The following is a 24,687-nucleotide window of genomic DNA, read 5'->3' as shown; positions in this document are numbered from 1 at the left end:
AAATATATTATAACCGACTCATCATAATATGCGGAACGCAATATTAAATACAGAAACAAAACAAAATATTTTTTCATCATACTTTTTCACTGTACGTAACGCAATCTCCCCGCAATCCCAAACGAAGCCTAAATCTCTTGGATTTCATTACCTAGCCTGTAGGTAATGACATAAAATAGCATTATTAAAAAAATTTAAATTTTATTTTATTTGCTCAATGTATACACAGACATATATAACCTTGGATTTTGTATTCTTCTCAAATCGGGCATCCTTGGTCTGAAATATTAGTGTCAGTTTAATAAGTGCCTGTTTGGTCTAAATTCTGAAAAGTAATTTTAAGGCCATAAGTCATTTTTACTCAAATAGAACGTTTGGTAATTTATTTTTTAAAATATGATTATGATTTTTAGAGTCTGTTTTTTTAATTTTAGGGACTCAAAATCAGAAACAGCTAAAACCTATTTCTTTAAAATCCGGTTCTAATTTTAAACTCAAATTTTAAATTTTATATTTCAACTTTTGCGACATTTATTTTCAATTTTGCTATTTATTTGGCGAAAAGTAAATACTTAGAGGTGTGAGAGATGAGTCAATAATTTATTATTTTTTTTTATATTTTATTTCATAATTGACCTCGGCGAGAGATGGTCCGAAGTGAATTATAATATTTTGGGTAAACTTCAATTACCCCTATTATGGTTTCATATTTTTTTACTTTAGTATCATATGGTTTAAAATGTATCAATTTAGTACCATATGATTTTTTTTTTTTTTTTTCGTCAGTCCTTTCATTAACTTTTTATTAAATTATATACAAAAAAACTTCAGATGCCCCACCAATAGTTTATTAAATATTCACTTTAGTACCTTTAGTTTTAACTTTATTACTGATTTAACAAAAATATTAATAGAGAGAATAACAAAAAGGAAAAAAAATAATCATAAGGTACGAAAGTAATACACTTTAAACCACATAATACTAAAATAAAAAAAAAATGAAATTACAATAGTAATATTTGAAATTTTCTCTATTATTTTAAAGAGTTTAAGTTTCAATCGAAAATAAGTTACGGTGAATAAATCAACAAAAATAGATATTTACTCCAATTTTGACTTTTTGATTTTGGTACGGTGAGGGGGGAAATCGCTTTAAACCCAAGTAAACGACTCGATTCGATCATCGTCCCAAAACCCTCGCTAAACCCTTCATCTCCATTTCTCCTCTTCGCGCCCCCCCATGGCTCGCTTCGTCTCCTCCTCTCGACGCCTCCTCCGCCTCAAAACCCTAACCCTAACTCCTCCTCCTCCGCGCCCCTCCTCCTCCTCCTCCTCCTCCTCCTCCTCCCGCTCCTACATCTCCGAGATGCGCCGCTCCGCCTTCAAAGAGAACCTCCTCCGCATCCTCCGCACCGAGATCGCCTACGAGTCCGAATCCCGCCCCCCCAACCCGGTAACGCCCCTCACCTCCTCTACAAAACCCTAACCCTTGCGTAGTCCAATTCTCACCTTCCGATGCTTCGCCATAGGCGGCGGCGGCTGCGGCGAGGTTCGACCTGTTCTCGGTCGACGATCGCCCCGGGGAGCAGTGGATTCGGCTGGTGCGGAAGCGCCGCGGGGGCGAGGAGGAGGTTAAGATCGATGCTACCATGTTCGATGGGGCGGCTCCGGCGAAGAGATCGGGGGGAGCGGTTGAGGACGGCGATGCTCGCCTCCACATTAGCCTTCTCGTGGAGGTGTCGAAGGGGGAGGAGGGATCGGGATCCGTTCTACAGTTCGTGTGCTCGGCGTGGCCCGATTCCGTCGATGTGGAGAAGGTGTTCCCCGTCCGCCGCTGCGGCCCCGCGCCCATTAGGCCTTACACCGGGCCGGATTTCAAGTAATTGGAATCGGAATTGGAATCGGAATTTGAATTCGAATTCGTTGTTTCTCTTTCATATTCAGTGCTTATTTGGCTTGGCTTTTGGAACAGCTGCTGTCGGAGGAATTTTTAGAGCACCGGTTACGTATTGGTAAAAACGTGTAGAATTTACCTGAACTATGAATCATTTTGGTTTTGACTTTAAAAATTTGAATGCTGTTTAACCGGTGTACTTCATGCAATTCACACAATTACAAATTCATTATCGTAAGTAATTAGCTTAAGTTTTGAAGTCAAAAGTGTTGTTGGTCGATTCAAATGATTCATAGTTTAGGTAGGTTCTGTACACTTTTACCTTAAGTATTTGAGAAGCAAAAGAAATTACAACTTTTTCGCTTTTAGAAGGCAGAAATGAGCTTTTGCTGTTGGAAGAATTTTAACTAAGTGTTCAGCTTGCCTTCTGAGCTACTTCTCTACTCCCAAGAGCAGTACTTATGTATTTGACAAGGAAAAAAATGTTGCGACTTTTGCTTTTTTACAAAGTGAAAATGAGGTTTGAAACTCAGAAACTGAAGCTGATGCAGCGGAAGCTGTTGGGTGCCGCTTAATGGAAAGCTGTTAGTGCTTATTCGAACAGCTACACCCAAATAGGCCCTAAACAGTTTAATGCTTCTTGTAACAATTTTATACAAATAAAAGTTTTACGGAAGCTCCAGCCAGGCCAAACAGGCGTTTTAGTAATTCACGGTAATCGACTTAATGGCTGGTTGGACAGGGAGTTGGACGAGGAGATGCAGGAAGCCGTGCGGGATTACTTGGAGGAGAGGGGAGTAAACGACGAGCTCGCTGCTTTTCTGCACGACTCCATGGCAAACAAGGACCGGACGGAGCTACTTCGGTGGTTGAAGAACGTCGAGTCATACGTGAAGAAACCGTGAGGTTTATCACCATCTCTTATTGTAATATTTTGTTGCTTTTCCGTAGAAGATGTTTCGGATCTTTAGTTAGCCTTTCGAACATGTCGAATTCAGCAACTATATTGTATCTCACTGGGAAATTTTAATGTCACAACATTTTGGATGAGAAATATCTGAACTGATTCTGAACTGGATTATTTCCCTGGTTTTTGGTCCCTTGTGTCTTTCAACATATTTGGTATTTGCAAGCCAAATCAATCTTGGATGCTGGAACAAGAAGTGGTTACAAACTTTTCGCTCTATTATGAATTGTGGTTACAAGAATTAGTTTGTCTTAAAGGATATCAGATAAACACTCTTTACTTTGCTTTTAGAGCGACTTCTCTGCATAAGCGTTTCGCGAAAGCTGATACGACGATCTTCTCGGCTTCGAAAGCAGATGTTCCAAATAAAAGCTTTTGTTTTCGCTATGAGAAAAATGCCGTCGACGTATTCATTTAAGAGAAAATTTTGATGGGATTTTTTTCATAACAACTTTCACTCAAAAATCCTTTTATATTGGAAGCTTATTACATCATTTTCTTTGATCTTTTCATTTCTTTTAATCCTCCATGGAAGCAACTGGAGACACCACCAAAACTACTCCCTCTATTTATACACAAACACTATTTCAAGCAACAACTCAACAAGAATAGAATGTTAGAGGAAGTAAACAACTAAGGAAAAAAACTAACCACTTTGATTTAGTCTCATGCACAAATAAATAAGGTTTTTGAGAATATACACACAAATACCAACTTACATAAAAATTTAATAATTTCGGATATTTTAGATTATGTATGGAAAGAGTAATTCAATGTGTTTCCAATTGCTTATTAGATTAATTGGTACTTTTACTGCCTAATTTAATTGTTATTTAAATTTAGGATAAATTAAACTTTGGTCCTCAAACTATGACGCATTAGACTTTGGTCCTCAAGCTTTAATCTGTTGCAATTTCTAGCTCGAACTTTCTGAATTATTATAATCTAAGTCTTCCAACTAAATTAAATTGTGATGGATAATGTGACAATAAGTAAGATGTCAAATCACTTTTACATAGACAACCTGTCAATATTTAGTAATTAAATTAGATCATTGGACTTTATTCTAATAATTTAAAATGTTCAAACTAGAAATCACAATAAATTAAAATTTGAGGACTAAAATGTCACACGTCTTATTGTCTGCAGACCAAAAGAGTAACTTACCCTTAAATTTACAAAGAACTTTTCAACTAAGAAACACTTTGGACATGGGTTAGTGGCCATAATTAGGCCAACATTAAAGGGCAAAAAAAAAAAGTATTTGCTATGATGCATTATTTTGGAAAAATTTATTTTGTGGGACCTTTATGTTTGCCTCTTAAATCCAAATCACTTCTTTAAATACTGCAGCTTGCATTGTTGCTATCAACAGTAGAAATGTATGGTCATGGTGGTGGTGGTGGTGGTAGCAGTAGTACTTATCTTCTTTTCGTGACCAGATTCATTGTGTGTAGAAAATTATGGAACTTTAAATACGAAACCGAATAGTGCGCACCCCTAGATAGCCCCGAAACCAAACACTATGACTAGTGCGGTTAATTCACCTAGTTTGATTCGGTTCGGTTCAGTTTGGTACAGCTCTGGTGATCCGGTTTAAGCTATATCGTGCGCAACACTAACTAGCTCTGGCCACAAACATTGACAATAGTGCAGTTGAGTTCGTTGACTCTATTCGGTTTAGTGTGTCGGTTTGGACTAAACCGTGCACATCCTTAGATAGGGTTGTCAATGAGCCGAATGCAAGCGAGCTGGTGGACGGCTCGTGTTCGCTCGTTTATGAAACGAGCTGAACTCGAGCTGACTTATTAAAATATCGAGTGTGTAGAGACTCGTAAAATGTTTTTTGCGTAAATATTTTTTTTACAGATTTTACATAAAAGTAAAATATATTTAAATTTTTAAAATTTAAATAAAAATTAAAAAAAATTTATATAATTAAATAATAAAAGTGAAAAATAAATTTCCTACGAACCAAACACGTGTTTTTTTTAATAGTTTTATGCCAAACCAAACATCTCTCTCTCTCCCCAACTCTTATCGGATTGGTCGTGTACGCGGATCCGGATCCGGATCCGATTTCCCGATCCCGCCACCCACGCTCTATTCAAATCGAGGTTTCGCTTCTCCCCATCCCAATTCCCAAACTCTCTCCTTTCCCTCTCTCTCTCTCTCTCTCTCTCTCTCTTCTCTCTCTCTCTCTATCCCAATCCCCAAACTCTCTCCCCTGTGTGTGTGTGTGTGTGTGTGTGTGAGAGAGAGAGAGAGAGAGATAGAGGTTGTGGGGATGGGGAGGAGGGCGAGGAAGCGATCCGTGGCAGAGTCGTCGCCGCAGAAGCCGAAACCCGGCGGGGGCGAAGAACTCGGTGGCGGTGGCGGAGTTGGCGCCGCCCGGTTCGAGGAGCGCCAGAGATCGTTCAACGAGCGCGAAGGTAGATCTGATCCTCTTCTTCGCGATCAATTTTGCGAATTTTGTCGACTCTCCCCGTGGATCGGTTCGGCTACTAGCCTCGTGATTTTGGTCGAGTGATCTAGGGTTTCTATTCTCTTTAATTTCTCTTTTCTTGTGCTCTTTTTTTGGAATTATTTTGACATGTGAATCGAAAAAACCTTGTTCAAAATCTTAAAAACGGGATTTTTACTCCCTTTATAGATTCAACAATGAAGTGACATCATAAGATCACACCAATATGTTAAAACCCATCACTTTTGTATCGTTTAATGCTTATCTTTATTTCCTTATTAGATTTAGGGTTCCTATTCTCTATTCTTCATTTTTGTTTTTTTTTTTTGGGGGGGGGAAATTTTTTTGATATGTGCATTGAAAATAGCATGTTTCAAAACCCTAAAAATGGGTTTTTTTACTCACCTTATAGTTTCAGCAATTAATATGTAGAATCAATTCAATGTTCGACGGTGTGATTACATGTGTAGAGTATACTCTTTCATGTGATCAGTTCATATCCTTAAAGATGCTAATAATTAATATAGAGTGAACATTTTAAAGATAACACCTTTTCTTCTTATCTGACTAGTTGATCGTCGAATCGCTGCAATCCAAGCTATTCGAGTGGCAGAGACTGAGAACTTGCTCTCTCGGTTGCGGTTGGTGCGGTCGTACATCAGCAATGAGCAACTAGAGAAACCAGCATTAGAGTTTTTCCAGGAGAATTTGCCCAATTTATCAGTCACAAGAAACGAAAAGTATAAGGTATTTGAGTTGAATTGGAATTGCAAAGAGAGTTACATGCCCGGGAACTGTAGAGACGATGTAAACATGCGCACTTCACTCGGGTATGCTGCCACGTTGCCTGCTACTGCTGGCCTCCAGTTTTCAGCAAACTCAGGTTGAGAACTTTGTTTTTCGAGAATGATCATTCGATTTTGGTCTCGTCATTTATGTAAAAGCTTCTCCCTTTGTTGCAGTGAAGAAGAGCTTCTTGGAGTCTGCAAACTTGCAAATTCCTGATTTTGTACGAATTTTTCTTTCTAATTTGATGATTTTAGAGATTATGGGTATTTCCTTCAATCATCTTATAGCGCGGTAAATGTGCCGTGGATCTTCAGGCTTTGGATGAATCAACCGAAGATCTGATGGCAAGGGCGGCAAAAGACGCTGTACAGACTCCTGGGGTTTGTATTCTCTTGATCACAATTGTTATTTGCTACTATTTACTAATAGATGCTTTAACATGGTGAGTAATATTCTTATAAATGATGCGCAAGTACAACCCTTGTGCAGAATCTAAGTCACTGAAACAGAGCAGGTTATATTTGTATTGGATGCTTTGTACTTTTTTCTTCTTCTCTTCCCAACGTGTGCGATTTCACGATAAATGATGAAACTAGTCCCATCTTCTTTTTTTTTTCCAAAATTGTCCCTTTTCTTTCATGATATGCCTTTTTGTTTTTTTTGCAGGCCATGAGTGCTCGCCTATCATTCGGCATGACACCAAAAACTACAAGGTTGCCCAAGAATGGTGAGATGTTGTTATCTGTGCATGGCTCGCCCCTCGGGGTGTACAAAGAAGAAAACTTGGCAGCAATCCATGGTACGCAACTATTTCAGTCGCTTAATAACAACAAGCAGTACTTTTCGTTCTAATACCCCTTACTGGCCTATTCTTCAGAATCTGGAGATGGAGGTGATGATGGTATCTTGTGATATCAGTACCCTTCATGTCACTGGTAAATGTTGTGGACCAGAAGAAACATTTTTTTCAGCGCATCTACAGATCAGAAGTTGCATCCATTCATTGCAGTGTTAATTATTACATCACCTCTTTTTTTTCCAGGTTTGTGTTTTGGGCGGATGAACATCTGGTGCCACTGGATTGGGTGGCGTAAGAGCTTCATCTTGATGATGCTTGTGAAGTATCTAGGAGTTAGTTAATTGCCTGTAAAATGTTGTAAAATCTGTGAGATCCTCTCAAGCTGTTGTCTCTGCCATCTTTTGCTATTCCACATGAACTTCACTCTCTTTAACCTTAGCAACAGTAATCCATCTAGTCGACTGTCGAGGACATTTGTTTTTCAGTGCTTATTTGCAATCGACAACTATGAAATTTACGGTAGCAAATATGCCCAGAGTAAAGCTGATAGATAGAATTGGTTGCATGCAATACGTTGTTCGATTTTCCTGCTCTGACTGGTAACTATTGAATCTTGCGATTGTAATAATTAACAGGCAAAGTGTTCACTGTAAGATGGCTAAAAGAAATTCCTGTTATGAGAATATTGGTTCATGGTTGCATAAAGAGTAACATCGGATCGCATGCAGCATCGCAATTGTGAGAAGGAAAAGGCATTAAGTGTGGCCATGACTTGTCACCGATAGCAGCATTCGATTGCCCTTGCCACTTTGCGCCATCAAAATGTTTGGAGTCACGCTCGAACATACGACAATTATCATAGAAGTCCCTGCTGAGTAGGCTACTTGATTATTAGGATCAGGAACAGAGCCTACCACTCATTTATACCTGCTGGATTGCATAGGTTGGTGCACAGCTTACAAAAACAGAAAAGAATAGGTATTTTTATTTATCAGACAGATATCAAATTGATATCCCCTTTTAATATTTTGTAGTGGTGTTACAAAAGATCACAAGCAAACAACAAGGAGCAAGGAATGAAAGACTACAGCAGAAGGCCACAATGCTATAACCACTCAAGCTATCAGCAGGAAAGTAAAAAAAATGCTTTTACTACATTTTGACCACGACCAAAATTAGGAGAGGAAGAAGTCTCTCCTCCGCAGCGGCCCTCAGTGCATATCTCTCTTCTCTCTTCCGTTTTCTCCGGGGGGTCTCTCACTCGGGTTTCTCCGCTCTCCGTGCTCAGTTCCGCTTCTTCCCGCCGGCGAGGATACGGGAGATCTGCAGGCCTCGGCTGAAGGCCTGGTTGAACAGCAGCCGCGTCTGGAACTCGGAGACGAAGGGGAACCATGCCAGCACCGCGACTGGGGCGAAGATCACCAGCCCCATTATGTACTCGTAACCCCTTGCCAGCGCCTTGACTGACCCCCACAGGCCAAACGCCTTGATAGCTGGCCTGCATGCTTGCGTTATCTGCTCCCAGAGATATAATGTATATCAATTTTTGGTAGCTACACTATAAAGTAAATACTAAGCTAAGGAGTTCCGCAGGAAACGATTGACGACATCTGTAACATGTCTGCCGCTATTTTTTGATCTTTAAAAGCTTCCTTACTACAGAATCTACCAATCTCTCTCTTATCATATCTTCCGTTTAAGAGAACATGCTTCACGGCTTATCTACACAATCTCCCTCATTCTTGCTTATCTTTAACTCACATCTACACAACCTTCCTAATTTTTTTATTTATGAAAATATACTCTCTTTCACCCTGCATCATACAGGATTAAAGCTTGTAAGTCCGTAAATTAGAAGGAAAATAATGAGAGAAAACCACCTTCACATATAAGACAGTTTAATTAGTAGGAGCTAATATCTGCTCTTATTCTGACTAACTTGGACTCCAGCTCAGCTGATATTAGAAAGTAGGAAGAAACAAAAGAATACCTGTAGAAGAGCCCATCCTGTGGGTACAAATGCTAGGAAGCTGGCAAAGATGTCGCTTATGGTTAGATTAAGAAGAGTGAAGAGGATGCCCAGAGTTCCGACAGATCCGATGAACAAGAACAGCTTGAGAAGCCGGAACATTAGCTGGAAATCGGCACTGAACTTCTTCCTGCCCATGGACACCACCTGCACAAGAAGATCCAATGAAAGCAATATAAAAAACAAGGAAAGGATGGAATAGATACAATGAGTGGTGTGGTTTCGTTGGTAGTCCAACCGCTAAATCAAAAGAAAAGAAATACTGACCTTCAAAACTAGCATCACTGCAACAATCACCAGCCATGAAAGACCATAAACCTGTCCACAAGTTCGACAATTTTGGCATTCTTAATATGGACGTGATTGTATTTAGTCCATGAGATTGGAAAGCAGAGCATACGGAAACCAGGAAAAGGACATGCTACATGCTTGAAACTAGACTTGTGAACAAACGAGTTAAGAAATCAAGTTGAGGACTTGCCATGATGCTTTTGTTGCCATTGGAGATATGCAGGCGATACACAATACCATACTGGAACAGGAAGAAACGCAGCGAGAGGACAATCTCCCAGAAACGTCCCAAGAACCCTGTGGACTGCAAGTGCTCCTGCTCCTCGTCCCACCATGACTCCCAGCTCTTGTTCGCCGGCACACCAATCCCACCCCGACTGCTTATCCATTTCGTCCAATCATCCCAATCCTCAACTATCTTCTGCCACTCGAAACCTGACGGGTTGAAAAGGAATGGAGCGAACAGCCACGTGGCCACCAAGAACCACATCGAGAATGTAAGCAGTATATAGGAGGTTGAATCTGTGGCGGAGGCACCGTATATCTCATAAACTATAAGCAGTACCATCAGTTCAATCCCCTTGACGAAATGGCTTCTTGAATACATTCTATAGTTCTCTGCAAACTTCACGTGCCGGACCACAAAGCCTCGTCCTGTGGCTCTGTACTTTGCACCGCCATGTAAGACAGTCCGTCCAAAGTAGTGAGACTTTGTTCCGAGGGAGAAGGTGAAGAACACCGAGCAGAGCTGGAGCTGCATGATGACGAAGTCTCCCAAGGCAGATCTGAACCCTCTTTCAAGCCCAATCTCCATAAACATAGGTAGGGCCATTAGTAGACCCATCTGGACAACTGATTGGGACGCCATGGCCGCCTCAAGAGCAACGTTGCCCCTTTTCCTCGCTTGCTTCATTATCGCACTTTCCAATCCGCTCAATGATAAGTAGAGCCTTCCGTATAGGAATAGGTAAACAATAATGACAACCATCTGCATATTGAACAAAAAGTAAGACAATGGATAAGAAGTAATCAAGGAATTGCAAAGTACCTGTTAGGGTTCTCTAATAACTTTAGAAAAGAAGAATAGTTCTTACCATTGAGCTGATGTAGAATCCAACGGTTGTAAAGTAGCATGATAGCATTCGGAAGAAGTCAAAGCGATGACCCAAACGATAGATATCTCTACTTAGTATTTGCTCTCCATTGCCGCAGGCCACTTTCGCTTCAAAGAGCGAAATTTGGTTGAGGCCAACATCACGGCCTTTGCCCACCTGGATGTACTCATGGTGTGTGACATTTCCACGCCTTAGCGTCGAGTTGAAACCTGAAAGACATGTCATGCTCAGTTTATATAGGCATTAGCATTGGAGCTAAGAGAAATGATAGGAAACAATTTTACCTGCAAATATATCCTCGCTTAGATTGATTCCACGTGAAGCCTTGCTAATGCCACCCCTTGTGATATGAAAGATCCTATCAAACACATCTGGATGACCGTAGTGAAACCGAATCCTGTCCAAATTGGAGGAAGGTAAATATTTTATCTCCTAAAATAATTATTCATCTGAAACAAATTAACAGGAAAAGGAAATAAAACATCTGTAAAGAGCTACGATGCTTCCAGGATGAAATGTACTTGCCCTTGAGCATATCCATAAGCTAAAAGCCTTATCCAAGTTATGCATGCTGTGACTAAAAAATTTCAGAATTTATGACAGTTCTTCACCATCACAGCTTTTATATTGCAGAAATTCTTTTAGGGCGTGTTTGGATCCTCGTAAAACCGCTCCGAAAAGAAATTTTTCGTTGAAAAAATATTTTTTGTTGTTTGGTTGTCTGTAAAAATTTTCCTGGAAAATTTCTTTTATAGATACTTAGAAAACGAAGCGTTTTCGTTTTCCGCTCAAAGCGAGCGGAAAACGAAGCGTTTTCGTTTTCCGCTCGCTTCGAGCGGAAAACGAAAAGCTCGCGGGGAAAAATCGCGGCTCATGGCTGTGTTAACACGCGGTCCACAATGTGAACTTCACCTCGTGGACCACGTGAGGAAGAATCCACGAGGGAGCTGGACCCGTGGACTCTCTCTCCCTCATTCATTATGTGTGTGCATGCATATCTATATATATATTATTTTTAAATAGTGATTTATTTTATAGTACTAAATATAATATACTATTATATATTATATTATATACTTATTATATAATATATTTTGAATATATTTATTTATTAAAAAACTATAATAATAATATATATAGTATTAATAATTATTGCATATTAATAATATATAATATATATATAAGAATAATAAAATATAATAGTTTTATATTTTTTTTTTCTTTCAAACAAACAGCCATAAATATGTAATATATTTATTAATATCTCAAAATATATAACTATATGTTTATTATTATTTTAAATATATTTAATCTATATATAGAAATTATAATGATAATATATATGGTATATTAATTATTATATATTAATAATATATATAATAAAAAAATATATTTAATAGTTTTTTATCTATTTTTTTTTCCTTTCAACCAAACAACCGTTATGGAAAACTATTTTTCTTTTTCTACAAACCAAACACTAAACGACGTAAAACTTTTTTTTCCACCGAAATTTTTTTTCCAGTTTTACGTGGAACCAAACACACCCTTAGTGTTTCAGCAGCAGAACGAAAAAAGAAATGTGTGAAACAACTGATTACTCTCTAAAAGCTTAAGTTGTTAGAGAACAGTGTTTAAGTATGTTATATTTAGTACTCCCTCTCATGTACAGGGCTTTATGATAGGCTTAAAACATGAATGCCCCTTAAATGGGAGGAAATTAAACAATACTGGATGCACAGTGAGATTTAAACTCATTACCTTTTACTCTGATACTATGCAAAACAACTAACCTATAATATCTCATTCTATTCTTTGGTTTTGATTGTTTTACTTTCTCAATATTCCTTTCTCTTTCCATTGTTCTAATAGAAGGTTTATATATTACAAAGATCAAACATATTCTAGATTCTACTACCAAAATACGAATTACTTTTCTTTTCAGGCATAAAGGCACTGAAAGGTTCTTGAGTTCAGATTTTCATACTAGTTCCAAGTAAGACATAATATTAAAATATAGCCTCTGGGTGACTACTCCAGTAATAACTATATACATTAACAATAAAATATTGGAGCTACCATACTATACCAGCTAGATGAACTGAAATTATTACACGACCAAGAAGTGGAACTTACTTCAATGGGCTAGCGAGGACTCTCTGTCCAATAGTCACAAAGCTGGTTTCCTGGTTTGACATGAACCATGCCAGAGATGATACACTACAAAGAAAAATTGTCAATTGGACAATGGTCTAATGTTATTAGTGAGTAGAAGTAAGGCATGTTAATGCTAATGAATTGTTATTTACCCTCCTGTGAATATATGTTCACGAACACCAAGAATGGTAGGCTGACGCACTCCATGGTCTTCATTAAATTCTTCCAGGAGATTCCGCATTTTTAGAGCCTCTTCCAGATAATTGTCCTGAAAAATTCCTCAATTGTTATATAAGAACAAAGCTTAAGACATCAATTCAGTAATCTTAGAACTTTCTTTACCTGATTCATATCAATTGTCTGAAGTGCCTCACCACGAGTAAAGATTATTGCATGGTTTTGGTTTTCGGGCTTCCCTTCACCTACTTTTGCTGATCCTGGTAATTTTATCCGGTATATTTCCTTTCACAGAAGAAAATAAAACATCAGTATCATCTTAAGTTCAGGCAGACGGGATGTATTGTGAGCAATGATTACCTGATCACGATTGTCAACAGCTTTCACCAACACAGAATAGTAGACCTTCTGTACCTTGTCACCATCTCTTTCTTCAACTTCATCAATATAGGCTACCCGAAGAGAAGGATAGCTGTATTTACAAATTAGAGATTAGCTTTCAGTATTAAATCCATTAGCTAAAAAGATAAAGAATAGAAACATTTTTATGTCACTCTATAAGGTATTATTAGGTACAGCATGATTATTTCACGTACCTTCAAGATCACATGTAAGTATCATATGATGGAATGGTGATATTAATCATCAGGAAGAATGACCAAGTGAAATATTGTAGAAAAACGAACGGAAAACTCACTTGACCATCAAGTTCAAAATGTCTGTTGCACGACGATCTCCAGACTGTTTTTGATTGCCATAAATTTGGCATGTGGCAACATATGTAAATTTCATGTCAGCTATGGCCTCAAGTTGAGCAGATAGTGATCTTTGGCTCTTCTTCTCTTCCTCTTCTGGATCAGCAACTGCTTTATATCCTTCTAATATTTCTGTACATAAAAGTAGATAATCACCAATAGTACTATTGAGGTAAATGATGAGATTGAAATACTTCATTTCGGTGACCAAAGCAACATACCACTTTCAGAAGCCATGTCAAGAAAAGCCTGAAGTTTTAAAGCTCTTCGGTAGTACATCATGCCCCTAACTGTCCTCAGGAAAGAAAATGAAACCAAGCTAATGTTATTGTTGTCTAATAGATGGCAAGAAATAGAAATGTGAGTATAGCAATTACCTGTTCTACAGAGTGTCTGTCCCCTAAGGGAGGCCCAATGGCGAAGTTGTAAGACATTCTCCTCATTAGCCCAAACTTCACTCTCTCTCTTGCAGTTAATTCTCTCCATGAAGTTGTTCCATTCATCTATTTAAACCAATTGACAAGGTTAAGCGCATGTACACAAGTAAAATTCCATGAACAATGACAAACAAGCAATCCCAAAAGAGAAAAGAAAAGAGAGAAGAAGAGAGGCAGGGCTGCAGGTACTGAAGTATTTGAACCTGGAAAGATCTTTTGAAGGTAAAAGATGATTGATACACCATCTTCATTCTCCAAATCAAGATCATTTCTGGAATAGACAGTCTCCTCACTATAGTAAGGGGTCATGACACTGCAAAGTCATATAGAATAAAAATGACTGTTTCAGAATGTTGACTAAACTTATGTAAAATTTTAGCTAAACATAATACTGAAAACGAGAGATCTATACAGTTCATGATACTTGGCAATCATGAATATTCATCTCCGAAGTGAATTATATCTTGATACTTGGTAATGCCATAGACATTCATTTATACAGTTCATGATACTTGGCTATAAATATTCATATCTGAAATAATTTATATGTTCTGCTGATCATAGTATTACTGAGACAAAAGATATTTGTTCTACGAATCACTTGTTGCACCGTGACATATAATGATGTAAACCTCTCTGTAGTCATGTTGTACCAAAACTTACACATATGTAGTGTTAAATGTAGCTACTGAAATGCCTTGCAAAATTGATAGAATGAGGGTCATGGATTTGAACTGAGGAACTCATTGATCTAACAGGTCTCCCTGTGACATAAGCTTGCAGCTACAGTATAATGCAAGTTTTAAATGAACTTCTTAACAAGGTGAACTTAAAACACACCACAGAAACAGCTAGCATGGATGAGTCATGAATTCTCACAGTAAGTTGTAATAAATTTAGTTCATGATATGTCTTGTCACTTATCATGTGGCATTTGGTTCGAAGTTCTCTAATTCTCTTTTAGCATCCAACTCTAATAAAATACTGTTTCTTACACTTAGGAGTTTCACCTCACTTCTAGGCAGAAAAGGTTCAACCTATTCTAGAACCAAAACTGGGGGTGGCAGTATTGTGATGCATGGTCCCGGTCCATATCTCTTTAGTCAACTAACTTTGCTGTTTCCATGTGGGCATTGAACTGGTTCAATGCTGGTTAATGACGAAATCTCTTTCATAACTAGTTAAACGATCTTGAAATATTGCATGTCCATCCAGTGATACTATTAGAAACAAGACAGTAACCTGAATGATAGCATTTTGCGAACTCGAGGTGCACGTGGCATGTCCATGAATAATGAATTCGTGAAAAACGCTATCCTCCGCCGAGCTTCAAGATTCGTAGGCACATCTATTGCTGATTCTTTTACAGTCAACAGCAGGTACAGGCGTTTGATCTGTAAATTACAAATATAACTATGCCGTCCTAGCTATCAACAACATGAGAGGATGTATGGCTATGCACCTGTTCTTCCCATTGAGCTGTAACTACAGGGGGAAACACTATAGCAGCCTTTGAACCAGTACCAGCAAAAAGTTGTCTTCGGGGGACTGAATCCTTGCTACCATGGCCAAGCTCAACCAACTCCCTACAAGAACAAATCCAGATATCAAAAGACGACGAAAAATTACTCAGAAAAATTGACATTTTCAGTGATTCAAATTATACAATTCCCTACCGAATCTCATTAACCATCATATCTCTAGTAACCACCTCTAGCATGTCTTGCAGCAATAGGACCACAGTGTCACGCATAGAAGCATCTCCTTCTTTCTGGAAGTGAAAGCAAAAAAATCATTTTAGGGGTTCTTGTCATACCTTGATAGAAATGTTTTACTTATCCAAAGATACAATGTTAATTGAGTTAAAAAAATTGTTCAACATGATGAAATGTTCACAGAAAATAAATGATAATTTTTTGTATTTGACTTACCAAGATGGACACAAGCTCCACAAATTTCTTGCACAGGACTTGTAAGGCGCTCATTCTAAAATTGGCAAGAAACGTGCTCTTTGCAATGTTGGCTTCAATTTCTTTGATAATAATACCAATAATCCTGTCCCAGTGGATGCACCAGTATGTTAAGAAGATGATGAAATTAATATATTTAAGCACATTGTCAAGTCACTAATTCTCAAAAGATCACATGAAAGCAACCAAAATGAATATAGATGGTTTCTAACAGACCTTTTCTCATTTTCTCCAACCACCAGTACATTAAGAACAAGTTTAAAAGACTCGTAACATTCTAGTACAGCACATTTCATATACTCATCAGCACATATTCGTTTCCAAAGATCATAGTCCCTTGTTCGAAATTGAGCTGCCATGTCCAGAGCTATGGGAATCTGCAAGAGCACCCATGTAGTGAAACATCAGCAGTTGGGCACATAGGTAACTATACAGCCAAGAATAAGAGTGTTGGTAAAAAACCTTGCTGGCTAGCAAGAAGGGCGGCCATTGTATTAACTTCAGGCTAGGATCTGAAGAGTAAGGAACTAACAAAAGATCCATCTCCCTGAATTTACAAACTGTTTATCAGCATTGCAGGACACCAATTTCATAGTATGAATAGAAAATAGGTTATCTTATAAATGAGTTGAAGGGCTTTCCTGTCGCTTATCAGGTCTTCCTCTCGGAAGCTGCAAATCACTTCATTCCACAACTGAGCAAACTTTGCAGCTTCAGTTCTCTTGTTTGGAGAAACCTTCATGGTTTTTTCATATTAGTGTTAAACATTCAGGTCAAATAACCATTCAAAATTGTCTAGACTAAATTAATAGTTTTTGCTAACCTCAGCAAAACGTTTTGAGAGTGAAAAGCCCCTGTTGCGGGTCTTTTCGGATGGCACCAGATATGTATTGAAGGCTCCGAGTAAAGAATGAAATCGTGATCTCAGCATGCCTAGCGTCCGTATCTATTAAAAGTAAAAGAAAGATATAATAAGCGGAAGTTTGAGTTTCTAACCAAATGATTTTTTTTTTGACTGTATTCTGACCACATGAAAAATATTTTACTATGAATTTAAAGTTAGAGCAGAGTAAATTCTATGCTTATACTGTAACAAGCTAGGCATGATAGAATGATAACTAATCCAGTGGGATAAACAAAAGGAGAAAGTCTATAGTTACTCCCTAAATGCGTTTGAAATTGCAAGGAGATCCCTGAAGTTTCAATCTCGTAATTTAGTCCTAGAAGATGGAACATCACCCTTGGGTGTTTTTTTTCCCTAGTTTACCTCTCCAAGTCGGCCAAATGCTCCATAAACACCACCATACAGGGTAGAGAAAATTGAATACCAAATCTGTGTATCCATAAAATAGACCTGAAGAGGAAAGGAAAGTTGTGCTCTCGTAAACTGTTGTTGCCAAACATGTCAACTTTTGACGAGGGAAAAGGATAAAGAAAAGAACAATTCACCATTTACTTTTTTTCTTTTTTTTTTTTTCCAAAAGACAGATGGGTGAAAATTAGTGGCAACACCTACCAAAATCACAGGCGCCCAGAGGGAGACAATAGCACCAATATTGTGTTGGGCTGCACAGATCATAACATTCGTGAATTGAAAAAACATGAGCACCAATCGATAGAAATAATGAAAAACCATTGTTACCATTCGGGAAAAACTCGTGCCAGGCATATTGAATATTGTGAACATCCATTATATCCTTTGTTGGCTTAATCAGAGGTTTAATCTGTATAATAGTAACATGAATAAGCAAACTGATGATATTGACTACTAGATTTCCTTAAACTCTATGTTCTATAAAAGTTTACCCTGAAAAGACAAAGATTACCTGGACAAAATAACTGAATGCGAATTTGGAGCACAAAAGCAATACCCAAAACAATGTATACCTGCAAAAGAAGAGGAGATGTAGGTGGCAATTCTATCTCAGAGAGTGGACCGGAACTAGATAGGATGGCGGTCACATAAACTTACTTGAAAAGGGCAAACTGACTTTCATGCATACCCCGTCCAACATAAATTCGTGGCTACAGGTGTTGATATGATGCAGTTAGTGAATAATAAAAGAATATGCAAGAATAATGGAAAAGGAAGACAGCTATAGCATGATCATGTAATTAGCTAATGGGTTGGATCATCAGAGAGGAAATTAAATCAGATTTCCATGAATTATCCACAAAACAGAATGTGATACACTAGTGGGAAAGCATCCAAGGCAGCCATTAACATGATAACCAGTTCTAGCTATCCAAGGGACCAGCTTCTCATTCATACATATAAATTACCTAAAAGAGTAAAAAAAACAAAACAAAAAAAGAAACTGTTCCACATGACGATTCTAGGCAATTAAGCGTCTCTTCTACTTTGCCTCCTTTTTGATATATGTGCACTAAACTATTCCTACTTGCTGAATAGATTGATCTACTGGTGAATTTTAGTTCCATTAACATGATAGCATGAAAATGGAAATGAACATTAGCTTTCAAAAAAAGGATATGGAAATTATAAATGCCCAGCGCGGCAGCAACTATAATGTTTCTGAAACACAAAGTAGCCACACTTGATATACAGATCAAGCTACAGAAGAATCCGGTTAGTCATAAATAAGAGAAATATAAGAGCAGAGAGGACAAAAGAACAAGAGGGATCTATATGCATTCTGTATTCTTTTTGAACAAAAATATGCATTTTGTACCTGAGACCACCATAGGAGGAATCTAATGATGTGCCAATCAGAGTTTTCGATCCATCTCCGAAGCATTGGAAAAATAAATAGTATTCCTGCTAGCAAATTTGGGAGCAAGTACACTGCTACAGCCATGATATATAAAGGCGGCACTCCTTTCACTTGACCAAGCCATTTCGCCAGATCTTTCACTGGTAAATTTACTTTTTCTGCAGTATTAAGGTAACAAAGAGGAAGGATAGCAGCCCAGGCAGCACTAACTAGTGTCTTGAGTATATTTCGCAGAACATTAGTGAATTTCCATCTATGATAGCCAGGGAAGTTCAGAACAAGGTCCAGAATGCCTGTCAACAATAGAATGGTACAACAATTTAAGTTAACGTCATAAGAAGCATCACAATCATCAGAAGAACCTAGGATCAGCAACCTACTTAGGACTAGTTTGGGAATGCATCCCTTAAAAGCATTCACAATCATCAGAAGAACCTCAAAACCCTAAACCCTAAACATTATAGGGAGCATCACAATAATCATCAGAAGAACCTAGGATCCCCAACGTACTAAGGCCTAGTTTGGGAATGCATCCCTCAAAAGCATCCACCCTTGATAAGTTTGAAGGACACAAAAATTTTGAAAGAACTTTAGATTTTACCTCTTCCTATCCTTAAAAATAGTGGTGGAAACCGCCATAGGAGAAGCATCCAGCAAGATCTTCTCTGGTGATGGCTCCCACCACCATTTTACAATATAGGAAGAAGTAAGGTCTAAACTACCTTGAAGATCAGGACCTACTTAAAGATAAAATTGCATGCTTTTGGGTAATGCATTCCAAGACTACACCTTTATGTCCTATATTATAACAAGTCAATATAAGGTGCTTGGATACCAGTAAGGAGACATTTAATATAGAACTAGGCCTTCATAGCATACAACAAGTTTATCATATGTAAAACTACTTGTTTCATCAAGAATCCAGAAAAAAAGAAAAATATTGTTATATGTTTGGAAAAGCTCGTACTTTGGAGGAACCGAAGAAATGCTGCTGTAATGAAAATGCTAGACACAGAATACCAGATATCTTTTTGAAAGATTTCCTCTAGTGGATAGCCACTCCAAGCAACGACCACCATTGCCTGTAAAATTGGAAAATCAGTATACATATGAGAGAAAATCAAAGTAAAGACATTCCACCTGACGTGTCATCAGAGTACCTGCAGTGCCAATATATAAAAGGTCCACATACGGTCAAAGCTTCGGAAAATGTGCCAAAATGTTCTGGTCTCAACAAAATTTGACTTCCCGGTGCTTTTACTAGTTCTTTGAGATGAGCGTCCAGCCTGCAAATAGAGCATCTTAGCACGACATTCTTTTGGGAATTTTCAATGCATTGACCAGTGGAAGCTTATAACATACCAGCGATATTGACCTTGAATCGTGTACTGATTTAAAAAAATCACCATCATCACGCATAGGCCATCCCAAAGAGAAACAATCAGATGTCCTGAGTGTCACATAGTTACATTGAATATTAGCACATTTGAATGAAACCAAAGAACTAATTTAGCAAGTATTCAGGACTCTTTGAAGTACCAGAAGTACTCATTTAGATCATCATAATTACACCATGCTGAATGTGGAGCTTTTCCATTTTTGCTTTTGCTTGCTTCCTGGCAGATCAACACCATTATTTGTTGTTCCGTAAAGTGAAGATAAAGTGAAATGTTGTATTTTTGATGTTAAGAAGCATACCCTCTCTATAACACGATAAATTGGAGTAATCACTTTCTTCAAGAAAGCCTCGTCATCTCCCCCATATGAAGGTCTAATGTTTTCTCCGGTCACAACGCTTACATTGCCAGCAAGCAGACCATGTAGCTCATATGCCATCTGAACTCATTTAGAATTTGCTTAACGAAAATATAGACGTGTAGTTGCAGGAATTATAAGGCATTAAGGAAAGGGGGGGAAAAAGAATAAATGCATTTGGAAAGGTATGTTACATTATGAAAGATGTAGCACAGGCATTCAGGCATAAACCGAACGTTGGCTGCTTCACCCCAAACAAGAAGAAAGAGACCCATATAGAGAATCTTTCTCTGCTGGACTTCTTGTGGTTGTGCACCTTGAGGGAGTCTGAACTCGTAAAACTTACCAGCATTACACACAATAATAAAAAAAAGTGCTAAAAAAAGTAACCGATAATCAAGAGGGATAAGCATCATACCTTAAACTGTGTTTGCGCCCTAAGAATTTACACCATGTTTTGTAATTCTTGAAAAGCTTATTCATCACAGCATCAACAGCTCGCTCATCCAGCTGTTTCAAAGGAACTGGTTAGCAAATCAACTAAGATATAGCATGATTATTGTAAATACAGAATAGAATGTATTAGCGCTTTATTTACACAATTTTGAGACTGATTGTCGACCTTCCAGTATACAAGTGTAAAACGACAACTAGATACGACATATTTTAAACTGCTGTTTGCAATCGCTGGAAGAGAGAGTGGTTAAACAAGAAATAACTTGTTCTTAGAGTAAAATACATTTGATTGATCTAAACCAAAGACAAAACGCAAGGCCGAAACAAGGCTCCGAATTGGTTCACTTGATGTCAGATATCATGCAGTCAAATAATAGTCAGGAATATTCTGACAGAAGAAATAGCTATCTTAGGCTCAGTCGAAACCTGACCAAGGTAAGCTGTTACATGGTCCATAAACACTTTCTCAATTAAATGTTTATGCATCGATTAACCAAGTATTTTCACTTGCTTTAGTTGCAGTTTGTTAGATCAACAAACATGCAGAAGATTTTGGTAGGTGAAAATGATATACATGCAGCTGCTGTGACAATGGTACATCCTTACTAGCAGTCAATGGAAGCAGAGTGGTTAACAAACACGCACTGCAACTCAGAGGGAGGAAAAGTTTCACATGCCTTATTAAGAGGTTCGGGCTTCGGTGTTAGTCTTATATGAACATTAGATAACAGTAGGATCAAATGCTCCCTTTGATTCCTGACACTGTCCCTCTGGAAACAAAATAAATTTAGTTAGACATAAAGAGAAGCTAGAGACCTCATGAAAGCAATAGCACCAATAAGTCATCTTCTATCTAGAGCTACGAGACCTGAAACCCAAACATCGCCCTCAACCAATCAAGCAGATCCAGGTCTCCTGTCTTTTGCCTTTGCTGCTCAAAGGAAGATGGCCAGTTCAAACCTCGCGTGTTCCTCAGGGCAGCAACTGCTGCTTTCACCTGTCACAAGGATTGTCAGATAATTAGGAAACTATCTTCTTAAGAATAGTGGAGACTAGAAAACTGTGACAAGTCATACCTCCTCAAGTTGCATGATGGACTGTGAAGCACCGGCAGCATCAAGAGGAAGAATGTTGTAAGGAACATAAATTTCCTTCTTTTCTTGCACATCTCTGGCAGCAGCAATAATCTGTGCAAGAACAAACACGAGAGATGAAGACGAACAACTCAATAACAGTGGCAAATAACCGAAATTACTTCAAGAATAAGAAACATGGTTAAATGAACAAAAAAGAAAGACACAAAATGACAAGATCTGGCCCATGGCAATCATTGGGATTTAAAATTGGCAGCAGCACCAACCTCCGGAGCGACCTCTTCAACTTTCTCGGTCTTATTAACTGCGCATAGCACTTCAAAAAGAACTCCAGCAGTCTGGTAGGCTTTCCCAAGCTGGGCTCTGCCAATGACAAGATACTAATCAGTTTCCACATCCAAGGTAGGCCGCAATAAACATTAAAAGAAAGATGAAACCAAGCAAATCAGATGCTTGCCTATCAGCTTGTTGGCCTTTATCGAGAGCACGAACATAGTGCTCATAGTACTGCTGATAAAAGCTCTCAATTTCCCGCGCATCACTCTTCTTTACCCTCTTCGCAAGGCTCGGCGTATTATCCTGTAATGTAATATGATTCAAGTATGCTCAAAACACATTCCACTGGTGAGAAAAAGTAGGCTTTTTTTGGCATCTGGAAAGATTTATCCCTACAGAATTATACCAAAAAACAAAAAACAAAAAAAAAAAGTTTTTTCACCAAATTACTCTGGAAGAAAAATATAGTCCATCTTTCTGAGTGAGATTTTAGCTAAGTTCCCTTCCAGGAATCAAAACATTGATGGAATCGCGGCGATTTCATTCCCAGTCCAATCTTGAATGGGTTGTTTTCCCCTAAAATTTTATTGTCAGAGTAGAAGCTTAATCCTATCTAAATTGTGTTATTATGGGGTTAATGTTTGGAGTAGATTTGATTTGCAGGGATTCTTCAGGCCAAACAATCGCTTCCACTATTCGTAGCCCTAAAAAACAAAAACCTAACAAAGTATTCACCGTCAATAGAGCGGGATTCAAACACAAACTAACCTTTCATTACCGGATTAAACTGGTTGCTAGACACGATTGAGGCTCCCGATCTGGAGCCAAAAGGCAAAACAACATTTTGTTTTTTTTTTTTTTTTTTTTTTTTTTTGGTGTGTCGGGCGAGAGCGGGAAAGAATAGGGCGATTGATAAAGTCACCCCAATTTTACCAATATATACCTCCTATCAAAAAGACGAAAATACCCAAAACCCACGCAAACAACCTGCGTTGACCCCGTACCCCGGCCCCAGCTGTCGGGAATAAAGAAGCCGTTATATGTTAATATTAAATATTATTATTATTATTATTATTATTACTTCGTCCTAAAATAATCATTTTCTTTCCAGTTTCTTATCATCTTGTTCGAGTAACGCCAAAATCATGCGCCGCAAACTCAGAGAACGACGTAGTAACGATGTTTCATAGGTAGTGTATATATATAAAAATATATATGCATTAAAAAGTGGATTTCAAAAAAAAAAAAAAAGAAGAAGAAAATAAAATCTCACTCGCTCGAGGCGCTGTAGGAGAGCGGTCTTAAACTGGCGAACTCCACGTCCGCTTGAGCTCGGATCGAGGCGATGCGCCTTCTCGAAAGCGTAGAATCGACCTATTTAAGTATGCACAAAAAAAATTAAAAGGAAAAAAATCGACTAAGATATATCATGCATGCATCCCCTTTTTTTTGTTTTTGCAGTATTTATTAAAAAATGAAATTGAGATCGAAGACACCGTCGTCGATCGATCGATCTCGTTCTTAGGGTTTCTAACATGGAAAGAGGGATCAAAATGAGCTCAGGGGAAAAAATCGGTAGGAATGGTTTCCATTGTGAGACCGTTCAATTTACAGTTCATACGACATTGAGATTCGTGTTCTTCGCGTGATCTCACTTTTGGACCATCCCCACCAAGTTTTTGAGAGAGAGAGAGAGAGAGAGAGAGAGAGAGAGAGGGGGAAAGGGGGTGTGTACAGAGGTAGGCGACGCGGGGGCGCTCGGGCTCGATCTCGGCGGCGACGCGGAGGATGGGGGCGATGCTGCTGAGCGAGGAGGGCACGACCTCGTTGTCGAACACCTCCATGGAGAACGTCGCCATCGCCGCGCTCCGCGACGGCCGCCGCGTCAGCCCCTGCGGCCCCGACATCCCCGCCGCCGCCGCGGCAGCGGCGGAGCTCTGCCCCGCTTCCGACGCCGGCGCCGGCGCCGGCGCCTCCGCTCCCGCCGCCATTGTCACCTCTCCTCCTCCTCCTCGGCCCCGCAGCAGCAACGACGACGACGATCTCTCCCCGCCGCTCCCTCTCTACTGCCTCATAGATCAACCGAAACAGGTACGTATCCTCTCGATCAGAAACCCTAGGGTTCAAGAACGCGCGATTTGAATCGATTCTTTCGGAAAAATTAACCCCGCTACCGAGTGCTCCACTCGCCTATATACGTACCATTCGAAAGAAAGAAAAAAAAAAAGAAAAAGAAAAAAAGAGATCGATTAGATCGAAATCGATCGATCGATCGATCGAAATGTAGAGGAGATGGGATCGGGAGCTAGGGTTTGCTGCGAACCTTCGAGCGCGGTGGGGCGAACTCAGAGCGGGGGTGGTGGGAGTTGAGAACGCGAAGAGAGACGAAGAAGATGACAGCGAAGGGGTTGGGGCGGGACAAATAATGTGGGGATGGGCTCATTCGGACGAATCGAGCGGCGGAGACGGGGTTTCGGAGCCCGTCCCGACACGTGGCGGCAATCGGGCCCGCGGAGCCGGGGTGGGGCCC

The 24,687-nt window shown here is 39.0% G+C and overlaps 3 protein-coding genes across 3 annotated transcripts; 2 read left to right on the top strand and 1 right to left on the bottom strand.

The window, feature by feature from the left end:
* LOC109711979 (uncharacterized protein At2g39795, mitochondrial-like) lies at positions 1,174–2,960 on the top strand. Its single transcript, XM_020235369.1, has 3 exons — positions 1,174–1,453; positions 1,530–1,879; positions 2,637–2,960. The coding sequence occupies exons 1-3, from the start codon at positions 1,241–1,243 to the stop codon at positions 2,797–2,799; spliced, it is 726 nt and encodes a 241-aa protein (XP_020090958.1). The 5' UTR covers positions 1,174–1,240; the 3' UTR covers positions 2,800–2,960.
* Positions 5,014–7,850, top strand: LOC109711956. The gene is made up of 7 exons (XM_020235342.1): positions 5,014–5,293; positions 5,897–6,208; positions 6,288–6,334; positions 6,429–6,494; positions 6,781–6,913; positions 6,992–7,049; positions 7,157–7,850. The coding sequence occupies exons 1-6, from the start codon at positions 5,149–5,151 to the stop codon at positions 7,024–7,026; spliced, it is 738 nt and encodes a 245-aa protein (XP_020090931.1). The 5' UTR covers positions 5,014–5,148; the 3' UTR covers positions 7,027–7,049; positions 7,157–7,850.
* LOC109711164 (callose synthase 5) lies at positions 7,888–24,559 on the bottom strand. The gene is made up of 43 exons (XM_020234085.1): positions 24,481–24,559; positions 23,893–24,347; positions 23,431–23,531; positions 22,339–22,460; positions 22,148–22,244; positions 21,864–21,974; positions 21,656–21,784; positions 21,465–21,557; positions 20,750–20,841; positions 20,526–20,658; positions 20,275–20,412; positions 20,116–20,192; positions 19,939–20,026; positions 19,737–19,862; positions 19,544–19,658; positions 18,535–18,869; positions 17,814–17,866; positions 17,668–17,728; positions 17,484–17,565; positions 17,358–17,407; positions 17,109–17,195; positions 16,665–16,787; positions 16,483–16,577; positions 16,304–16,388; positions 16,058–16,218; positions 15,803–15,926; positions 15,548–15,642; positions 15,334–15,457; positions 15,114–15,265; positions 14,075–14,184; positions 13,812–13,937; positions 13,656–13,724; positions 13,377–13,566; positions 13,040–13,151; positions 12,845–12,964; positions 12,655–12,770; positions 12,482–12,565; positions 10,633–10,745; positions 10,328–10,557; positions 9,424–10,221; positions 9,210–9,260; positions 8,904–9,089; positions 7,888–8,428 (listed from the first exon to the last, which is right to left on the bottom strand). Exons 2-43 carry the CDS (start codon positions 24,146–24,148, stop codon positions 8,198–8,200), a joined length of 5,841 nt encoding a protein of 1,946 aa, XP_020089674.1. The 5' UTR covers positions 24,149–24,347; positions 24,481–24,559; the 3' UTR covers positions 7,888–8,197.

The sequence above is a fragment of the Ananas comosus genome, linkage group 6, assembly GCF_001540865.1.
Source record: "Ananas comosus cultivar F153 linkage group 6, ASM154086v1, whole genome shotgun sequence".
Taxonomy (NCBI): domain Eukaryota; kingdom Viridiplantae; phylum Streptophyta; class Magnoliopsida; order Poales; family Bromeliaceae; genus Ananas; species Ananas comosus.
This window is presented reverse-complemented; position numbering and strand designations above follow the sequence as displayed.